This window comes from Sinocyclocheilus grahami, unplaced genomic scaffold, assembly GCF_001515645.1.
Source record: "Sinocyclocheilus grahami isolate Dianchi unplaced genomic scaffold, SAMN03320097.WGS_v1.1 scaffold1121.1, whole genome shotgun sequence".
Classification (NCBI taxonomy): Eukaryota; Metazoa; Chordata; class Actinopteri; order Cypriniformes; family Cyprinidae; genus Sinocyclocheilus; species Sinocyclocheilus grahami.
The window spans coordinates 139,563-150,790 of NW_015506300.1; the positions used below are offsets into that span (position 1 = coordinate 139,563).

Sequence of the window (11,228 nt, forward strand, 5' to 3'; positions counted from 1 at the left end):
ATATATATACTGTATATATATATATATATATATATATATATATATATATATATATATATATATATACAGTATATATATTGCATAAAACTATCCACTGAAATCACCAGGTGATTCAAACCACACCGAGATGTCAAACATGATGAAGAAAAGTGACATTAGTGAAGCACAAACAGACTCTTGATGTGATGAATGATGTTCACAGGTGGCCGAAGACGTTGGCCGGTTTCATGGCCTTCCTGCCGTGTGCTGTGTCCCGCTCTGGCTCCGCCCCACATGAGAAAAGGGCGTGGTCCCGCTCTGACTCCACCCCTCAGGAGAAAAGGGCGTGGCGCAGGTGTGACCGCATGGGCCGCTGGGCGGAGCACGACTACAACCAGTGCTCATACACCAGCCAGTTCACCCGCAGCCTGCATGAGCTCACACAGGTCGGCACCTTCATCATCATCATCATCATCAGGAAGAGCGAGTGTTTTTTTTTCAGTCTCAGAGTGAATGCTGCTGCTGGAATTGCTTCTGACATGACACACCTGATTATAGATTTACATTTAGTCATTTAGCAGATGCTTTTATCCAAAGCGACTTACAAATGTTGACAATAAAAGCAATCAAAACCAACAAAGCCAAACATTTCTTAGGGATAAAAATCTACCTCAGCTTTTGCTCTATAATCAGCACTCAAATTAAAAAAATTGTATGCAAACATGTAAAATGTTTTTAAATTAACCTCTAAATTATACAATTTCTAGTTGTTGTTGAAATATAATAATTTACGGAGTCATAACTTGTTTCATAAAATATTTATTTAAACATATTAAATAATTAAGACATCACTAACAGGTAAATATAATGAAGTATAGTCTAATATTTTGCAAAAAGCCTAACGCAGTACATGTAGCAAGTTTTTATGTGTGTGTGTGTGTGTGACTGTGTCTGTATGTGACTGTGTGTGTGTGACTGTGTGTGTGTGTGTGTGTGTGTGTGTGTGTGTGTGTGTGTGTGTGTGTGGTGACTGTGTGTGTGACTGTGTGTGTGTGTGTGTGTGTGAGACTGTGTGTATATATTTAACAAAAAGAAAACAAGTAGATAGATTAGAAAACGAATAGAGAGTGCAAGTGTTAGAGGGTCAAGTCAACAAATAGATAAAATAGAATTAGAATAGAGAGTGCTAGAGCTAGAGGGTCAAATAAAGATTATACTGAGCAGATGTTCAACTCGACCTTGATTTGCTCAGTCACTTGTGTGTTAAAGGCTGAAAGCATTCGCAGCGAGGGAGTTTTTGATGCTTGATTGCCTCAGAATCTCTCAATAATCTTCACAATTATTATTTTATGTTGCTTTGGACCTGTTTATGTCTGATCCGATCACAACTGTTCAGTGCTAAATACAGATTTAGACGGAATCTGAAAAGTTTTATTAGTGAAATAGTTTGATTCACATGAAAATAACATTTGAAAATAACAACGCTCAAGCATCCTGATGACATACAATAATCAAACACAATATTAGCAGCTAAAACGTGAGTTTCAACTAGATTTAACTAGCTGTTTTTAGAATTAAATAACTGTCTAAACATTTCAGAAAGGTGCATGTACAGTAGCGTTAAACAAATTGGGGTTAATAAGATTGTTTAATATTTTTGAAATGTCTTCTGCTCAACACAGTCCTTTATTTGATCAAAAATGAAGTAAAACCAGGAATACGGTGTAATAATTTAAAATGTAATTAATTTCTGTGATTGATGATGAAAACTGTCTTAACTTTTTTGGTTTCTCATCAAAAGTTAGTTTTTAAAGAAGTCTCTTCTGCTCACCAGGGCTGCATTTATTTGATCAAAAATACAGTAAAAATTGTGAAATATTATTATAATTTAAAACAGCTGTTTTCTCTGTGAATATCTGTTAAACTGTAATGTATTTCTGTGATGCGCAGCTGTATTTTCAGCATCATTACTCCAGTCTTCAGTGTCACATGATCTTCAGAAATCAGTATAATATGCTGATTATTAGAAACATTTCTGATTATTATCAATGCTGAAAACAGTCGTGCTGCACAATATTTTTGTGGAAACTGATGCATATTATTTTTTCAGGATTCACAGATGAATAGAAAGTTCAGAAGAACAGCATTTATATGAAATAGAAATCTTTTGTAACATTATAAATGTCTTTACTGTCACTTTTGATCGAGCTAATGCATCCTTGATTAATAAAAGTATTAATTTCTTTTTAAAAAAACAATCGTACTGACCCCAAATTCTGAACCGTAATGTAGAGACACACTGATGTCAGTGAATATGCGGAAATGAGTCTGATCTTCTGGTTTTCTCTCAGATGTCGGTGAACGTCTCCAGCGCTCTGATGCTGGCGCAGCAGCTCTCGTCTCTCACCAGCAGGGCGGCGCTGTTTGGAGACGTGATGGATGTGATATTCGTCACTCATCTGGTAGAAAGACTCACACGTCTGGTGGATCATGTCAGAGAGGTGAGAATCACATGCCATCGGTTGTCTTGATCTTTAAAGCTGCAGTATTTTTCCTAGTTTCGCACCTAATGAAATGTGCTGTAATACTTTTGATGGATCACTGCAAAAAGTGATGTTCTCCCTCAGTATTCGTGTCTTGTTTTCTGGTAGAAATATCTAAACATCCTTAAATCAAGATACATTTACTGGAGATGCAAAAAGACAAATGTTAAGAAATGTTGTTTTTTGAGAAACTGAAAGTGAAGATCAAAATGAAGTGTTTATGATTAACACAAGAATTCAGAGGGAAAACACGTTTATTTTTCTGATTTCATCGGCAGATTTTTTCTCTCTCATTGAAACATAAGCTCACTTCATTTTGATCCGTTTCCCAGAAAACAAGATCTTTCTGAAGATGATCTTGTCTTTGCTTAAACAGTTGAGAGATTTAAAACCTCATTAAGACACATTTCTGGGAAACGTGTCAAAATAAAGTGAGTTTATGCTTAAAAGAAGCAAAAATATCTTGTTATAAGCAGGGTTATTATAGCTTACCAAACTGGAAAAAAATTATTACTGGAAATAATATATGTATATATATATATATTTTAAAACTGAAATAAAAATGAATAAATATAATATCTGCCAAAAATATCTTGTTACAAGCATTATAGTTAATAAAACCTAAAACCAAAAAAAACTTTATATATATTAAAAATTAATAAAAACTATAAACACATTTTAAAAAATGCTTAAAATGAGAACAAGATATCTGTCAAAATATATTGTTATAAACAGTGTTATTATAGTTAACCAAACCAAAACCAATAATAAAAAAAAAAAACATTTTTGTTAGTTGAAATAAAATAAAAACGTAAGCTTATTTTTATTAATTTAGTTTAACTTAAAAAATATTTTATTTCAGCATTTCTCATTTTTATTTAGTTTAACTCGACATACTCAAATAACTAGAACTAAAACTGAAAAAAAAACATACTTAAAAAGCTTGACAAGCAGTTGAACTAATATTAAATAAAAACATATTCAAAATATGAATAAAATCTTTAATAGTATTTCAGTGGTTTTAAGCACTCACTTGATCTGGATACTTTTCATGTGATAGAAATGGACTTGGTCTTGATTTAAGGATGTTTAGATATTCGTGCTGTTAGATATAGCGTGAGATATTTATAGTAAGTCTGTCATGTTTGGAAGTGATGTCCGCTCATGTAGACTGCAGTGGTGCACTGTGTCTCACGCTCTGATGTGTGACTCAGTCTCTTCCTCTGCTACTCTGTCATTTAGATGCAATCTGAGTCACTGCACATTGTTATCAGCTATTTCCAGCTTTAAGTGTTATGTGCACATGTTCAGTCAACACGTTTAGCATTTTAATAACACCGGCGGACGCTCACACTCCATCACAAGAGCTCTAGGAGGCTGTTTGTGTGTGAATGAGGAGAAAACACACTCGCTCGCTTTGGGGAAATTGGTATTAATTACATAACTCATGCTGCCATATGTGACCTTCAGGCCAGACACACACGACATGCTAAGTATGCAAACATTTGCACTCATTTGGAAGAGGCTCTTATTCACGTTTTATTGACTGTGCATTCAAGGTTTACATTTTATGAGTAGGTGTTTTTACTGGGAAATGAAGCTCATGGAAAGCGACCATGCAAATGAGTCGATTTATAATAGAGAAAAAACAAAAAAACAATACTGTATATATAAAAATCAAACATTATTAAATCATTATGAATCAAGTTTTGATATAGGCTATTCCATTAACATTTTTACTGTGCATATATATATATATATATATATATGCACAGTAAAATTTTTATTTTTTTCAAGGCAAATAAATATTTTTGAAGAACATTTTCCAAGAAAATACAGTTTCAGTCTTTGTTTGTCAAAATTTCATGTTTAATTTTTACTAGAAGTTTCTGAGTGAAATATGTGTTTAAATGCTACTTTTACTGTGTATTTAGGTTGCATAGATAAATGCAATAATTTAATAATTTTATATATTTTTAAATATAATATTATTAATTTAATACATTATAATATATAAAATAATATGAATAAATACAAATTAATTAATTATTTAATTACTTTAATAATGTAATAAAAATAATTTATTAATTTGAAAACAGGGTGTGCAAAATATAAGTGTGAGATTATCAAATTAATTCTCTTAATGGAGAAAATCTGATAGAATTATTGAATGCATTAGAGTTATAGAATAGTACTTGTGTGGAGTGAATCTGAGGTGCTGCTTGTGTCTAAGATGTTTTTATTTGTGCTGAATCTAGTGTGGGTTTCTGCTTTTGTTCTGATTAGCACAGAGCTGCTTCTGATTGATTATTTATTAGATTTCGTGGCAGTTACATTAATGTTAGGATTCGCAGGTCATTGAAGGGTCCTGAGGTCACAGAGGAGCTGGGAATATTGCCGGTTTTCCTGCATTAAACGAGGATGAGCTACTGAAGTAAATGAGAAATAACCTTCATTACCACGCCTTTATATGAATCTCACGAATGCTCTTACAGGTTTTGATGGCTTGTGCTGGAAATAAATTCAGCTCAGTACAGTCTGTTTATGGAGATGAGCTGTGCATGAGCAGAGAAAGCAAAAACACACCTTTATGAAATAAAAATATATGGGAATATACTAGAAAAAAAATAAAATTTATGAAATAATACATTTAATTTTCAGTATACAGTCAAATGGACCACATAAAAAAATAGTATTATAATAAATAAGTATTATTTAAAAATAGTATCATATTAAAAATAACAAATAAATACATATACATTATTATACTAAATAAATATATTACATTTACAATAAAGTAAAAAATAAATGCATATCAAAATAATAAATGATATAATCAATATATATATAGTTGATTAATATCTCGCTCATGAGTTAATGCATGGGTTTACATGAAAATTGAACATATATTCATAAACGCTTACATTTATGGGTTGCACATTTATTATGGAAATATGTCATGGTACTGTATATAAGAAAAATGTGTTTATTAAAATAAGTATGTCAGTTCATTCATTCATTCAATTATTTATTCATTTATTCATGCGATCATTTATTTATTCACTCATTAATTAATTAATTAATTTATGTATGTATGTATTTATTTATTTTTTACATTGACATTTATTTATTACTTACCATATAAATATTGTAATACGATATATCATTTATAATTTTGTGTATTATTTAAAAAAAAAAATCTGTATTTGTTTTTTTCGATTTATTGTATTATATTGAACATTAAAACATTTTATATTCTGTATATTTTCTATTTGCATTAAATAATTTAATATATTGTGAATATCTAAGGAAATCTATTTTCCTTGCGTCAGAGTAAATCCAGTGAAACTAATGATAGCTGATCTGTAAGTGAGGGCAGTGAAGTTCTTACCTGCACAGTGTGAGTCTGAGCGTTTCTGTGTCTGACTGAGATCTGTGATTGTGTGTGTGTGTCTGTGTGTGTGTGTGTGTGTGACTGTGTCTGTGCCTGTGTGTGTCTGTGTCTGTGTGTGTGTGTGTGTGTGACTGTGTCTGTGCCTGTGTGTGTCTGTGTCTGTGTCTGTGTGTGTGTGTGACTGTCTGTGCCTGTGTGTGTGTGTGACTGTCTGTGCCTGTGTGTGTGTGTGTCTGTATCTGTTTGTGTGTGTGTGTGACTGTGTCTGTGCCTGTCTGTGTCTGTGTGTGTGTGTGTGTGTGTGTGTGTGTGTGTGTCTGTGTCTGTGTGTGTGTGTGTGTTGGCCGATCACGTGTTGGATGTGGCCAGTAACATGATGGCGGTGGAGGAACATGTTCTCTGGATGGCTCAGAACGAGGCTCGAGCGTGTACCCGGATCGTCCAGTGTGTGGAGCGGATCGCAGACCTCGCGCTCAACGCGAACACCACCGGCATCTCAAAGGTCATCTTATAACACATTTCATTAGAGAGGATGACTTTTTTTCCTGAAAATTTTTAAAACTTATTTTGTTTCTAAATAATAATTTCTCAAATAAAATCAAAAGTTGTCCATGCATGTTGTCAGAATGTTGTTTGCAAATCTATTTTTGTGTCTCGTGTTTTATAAGGATATGATTTTTTTTGTATTACATCATAACATACCAGGACATATACAACCTTGTTTGGTAATGAATTTTACACAGGTTAGATAAAATAAAAAAATAAAAAAACAAGAACAAACATAGTACAAACACAAAACGCACAGTGTATTAGTATTATTAGTATTATATTAGTATTATATCAATATTGTACATGGAATACAAAAAAAAAGGAAAGAAATTGTAAAAATGTAAATTGCAGTGTAATTTTAGTATCATTCTGTTTTTATTTTTAAGTTTAGTTAACGTGTTAGTAATTTTTTTTTAGGTTTGTAATTTTTAGTAGGCTTTTTTATGTCTATATATTGTATTAATACTTGTTATTTCAGTTTTAGTTATTTTAGTACGTCAGGTAAAAAAAAAATGTTGCTTTACATGAAAATAAAAGTTTTTTATTTTTGTTTTATTATTTTATAAAAATTTTTAATTTTGTTAATGTTTATTTTATTTTAAGCAACGCTTTTTTGACAGTTTTAAATGTTAATTAGCTCTAATAATTGGCACGCATTTCTCTTGAGATGCTGCTGGTTAAACACTGATGTGAAGAGTTAGTGTGCTGTTGATTTATTCCCTGAATCTTGCGTTTGTGAATCTGTGGTCTGTTCCTGTAGATCAGTACATGGTGGCTTTTTTGCATCTAACCGAGTAAATCTTGACGTTATGCCAGACGTGTGGTTATTCTGATAATGTAGGTTACAGACTGGGATTGTTAATGGAGTCTTTGTTTTCCTAATCAGTCCTCGACTCACTCAGCAGAACCTCGAACAGGGAATGCTGTTTATTTCCCAGCGAGTGATTAGTGTGGCGTGTGTGTGTTTGTGGCAGGTTTCGGTGAACATCGCTCTGGAGGCGCTGCTGTTTCGGCCGGACTCTCTCATGGGTTTATTGTGTACGGTGGAGCAGCGTTTGCCTCTGCTGCCCCCGGTGGCCGACGCTTCACAGCACAACACCCTCCTCAACTTCAGATGCCACACGCTTAACGTCTCCGGGTCACCTGTGGGTCAGCTCAGCCAGGTGAGGCTCGTCACTAACCGGCCCACGAGTCCGAAAACCATTCAAACACATATTCTCTGCTTCTTACTTGGATTAAATCTACATTTAAATGTGTTAGGATGACCTTTTTATTCTCCATTTTATTAAAATGTTGAACTTTTACAATAACTATAAATGTTTTAAATTATAAAAATTAATTAGAGCTTGTATATTTGATATAAAGTAGAATATTTTTGTAATTCTAAAATATTTGATATTTTAATGTTTTTATATATTTTATAAATATTTTATTAAATGCTGTCATTTTACAGTTGTATAATTATATTTAAAATTATACCTATTTTAAATATAACTCAATATTTGTTATACTTCTAATATATTTTGCTTGACTATAAAATATTTTATATTTTTATAGAGATTTTTATTAGATTTTATCATTTTAAATATTTTGGTGTTGCAGTCTTACAATTGTATAATTATAAATGTTTTAAATATTTTACAATTTCAGAACATTTAATAATAAAAAGAAAATATATAATATAATTCTGAAATATTTGATATAAATGTTATTTAATGTTTTAAATTATAAATATTAATTAAAAAAGATATATAATTTTAAAACATTTTATCATTTAAAAATAAAATACATTTGTATAATTCTAAAATATTTGAATTATGTATTTTTTATCATTTTAAATATTTTATTTAAATGTTGTAATTTTACAGTTTTTTTTGTTATAAATGTTTTACATTTATAAATATTAATTTTAAATATTTTACCATTTTACATAAAGTTATATAAGCAGTTATGTCTTGCATCTCTCTCTCTCACACAGTTTTTATTTGTGTTAATGAGCTTCCTAACGAAGCAGAACGTTGTTTTCTAGAAGCCAGTATCCTTCAGCTTTAGTCACAGTCATTAATCATGATTTACTACTATACTGCCAGTCAGAAGCAGGTGCTGTTTATAGCAGAGAGAGCGTCTGATTGGACGAAGGTTTGTATATAAGAGCCAGATCATGAGGCATCAGTATTTTTCACATTTAAGTGTAAATAAATATACATTTATATTTGAATCTATATGTGCTAAAATACTCTTTCTGATATAGGAGCATATCAGAATGTATGTTCCTCTGATGGAATGTTTTTTATTTTAATTGCACGTGAACACATGAGTATAGAGTATGGATAGAAACAGACAGGATTTCTGTGTTTTTCATAGCTTTAAAAGCTCAAACATATGTAGAACAGAGTAGAACAGAAATGTATTCGATTTAAATCTATTTTATGTTAGCTAGTTGCCAACGTGAGTATGTAATACATTTTTTCATTTCACTTTATTTCTAGAGCAAGTGTCACAAAGTGCTTTACATAAGAGAACAATTAAATAACTTGTGAAAAAATCTATACAGTAAATTTATACAGCAAAAAAATATATATATATATATGGTTAATATGCTATTGTATTATATTAATATATGATACTGTATAATTTAAATCTAATACCTAAACTATTTCTAGATTGTAAATGTATTTTTGCCCCATTTCATTTAAAGTACTAAAATAACTTAAATGAAGTACACTAAAACTAATAAATAAAACTCAATAGATACTATATATGTCACGAATCCGGTCCATGAACTTCCTTCTGTTAGCCATCAGAGGTCACCCTTTCCGATTTCATTGACTCTCGCACTACACACTGTTGCACATCACCCCGGACTACATATCCCATCATTCATTGCACTGATTGCACACAGCTGTTAACACTGATTGCACCCAGCTGTTTCATATCACACCCTCACTATTTAACACTCACTCTGATCCCTTCCCTCTGCCGAGTATTGTTTAGCGCATATCTCAGATAGCTACACTACAGAGCCCTCATTTGTGTCCCTGCCTTAGCCTTAGCCTTAGCCTTAGCCTTAGCCTTAGCCTTAGCCTTAGCCTTAGCCTTAGCCTTAGCCTTAGCCCTCCGGTTTTGATCTTCGCCTGGTTTCCTGGATTTCTCCCTTTAGCCTTGCCCCTCTTACTCTGTCTGCCAATCGTCGACCCACGCTAGCCCTAGGACTATTCTTGTGTCTTGCCCGCCATATACCTGTCTGCCTCTGTTTGACCCTGCCTGCTTTATGTCCACGTCTTTGTCTTCTCCAAATAAAGCTTTGCATATGGATCCGCACGTCTCACGTCTCGTCAGCCCCGTAACAATATAGACATTTAAAAAATAAAAACAATTAAAGTCTAAACAGAAAGAAAAAATAATATCTAATTCAAAGTATTATCGAAAACTATCAGTGATACAAAAATAACTCTTTGTTGCAACATTTGATTGAAAAGCTGATAATTAATTAAATCATAAGAATGAATAGAATAGAATATTTCCTCATTGTAGACGTTTGTTATTGTAAACTAAAACTAAGAAGAAAAAATGTCATTACTGAAAATTAAATAAATATGAAATCAAATCAAATCAAATATAAAAACTTACATTTAATTTAAATAAATGTCATATATTATTATATTAAATAAAAAAAAAAAAAAGTATTCAACATTTAAACACTTACTAAAAAAAGTTGAACTACTGTATTAGTTTACGTGACTATTGACCATCATCAGCGAGAACAACATATTCACTGAAAATCTCCGGAGAACTTGAAGAGCATATTTTAGAGGCGTTCGACTGACATCATTTTGGGAATCATAAAATATGATATGCAAATAAAAATAATGCAGTGTTTTTCAGAGGCACAAAAGCTACCCATAAAAATGAACAGCAGAAGCTGCATCTCTGAACGTGGTCGTAGAAAATACTTAAAAGATCCAGTCATCCTTTTACTGAAAGCATCTTTGTGTGAACATTGGAACGAATGAAACTAAGTTTGTGGAAGCAGGGTTGTCCGATTCGTTGCCAGAGATGGTAGTTCTTGCTCTCGTTTGTGTGTGAGATTTGTGTTCAGTAAAGACTGTAATGCAGGACTCTTGAGCTGATCGCGGAACATTGCTTTAATGAGGAGGACGAGTGATATGATAAATCAGTATAAATCAGGCAGCGGCTGATCTCCTGTCTGTCAGTCTCCAGGTCTGCCCTGATGCACACTAACGAGTGAACGAGCCGTTGACTTCTGTTTGAGATGGATTTTGATCCGGACTTCATTTGCCTGCCGTGTGTCAGTCTCCTCAGGGAGATTTAGATAATATCATAATCTGATCACATCACTCACACAGATTCAGATATTACACAGTCCATTCTGTCATGTTTCTGTCCTCACAGAAACAGTTCCATATATATGTATATTATTAGCTCTATGTTTTAAAGACATTTGAGAGTATGTTGTTATATATTGTTAATGTAAATTTATATGTGTGTGTGTGTCTGTGTGTGCGTGCGCGTGTCTGTGTGTGTGTGCGCGTGTCTGTGTGTGTGTGCGCGTGTCTGTGTCTGTGTGTGCGTGCGCGTCTGTGTGTGTGCGCGTGTCTGTGTGTGTGCGCGTGTCTGTGTCTGTGTGTGCGTGCGCGTGTCTGTGTGTGTGCGCATGTCTGTGTGTGCGTGCGAGTGTCTGTGTCTGTGTGTGCATGCGTGTGTCTGTGCCTGTGTGCGCGTGGGTGTGTCTGGGTGTGCGT

At 33.0% G+C, this 11,228-nt stretch overlaps 1 protein-coding gene across 1 annotated transcript in view; it reads left to right on the plus strand.

Annotated features, from left to right (window-relative positions):
- Window positions 1-205: 205 nt before the first annotated feature.
- Window positions 206-11,228, plus strand: part of LOC107567015 (adhesion G protein-coupled receptor A1-like) — an 84,711-nt gene continuing 73,688 nt past the window's right edge. The window contains exons 1-4 of the mRNA XM_016252597.1: window positions 206-425; window positions 2,331-2,480; window positions 6,257-6,418; window positions 7,440-7,628. Coding sequence (XP_016108083.1) covers window positions 228-425; window positions 2,331-2,480; window positions 6,257-6,418; window positions 7,440-7,628 — 699 coding nt within the window. The 5' untranslated portion in view covers window positions 206-227. The remainder of the gene's footprint in view (window positions 426-2,330; window positions 2,481-6,256; window positions 6,419-7,439; window positions 7,629-11,228) is intronic.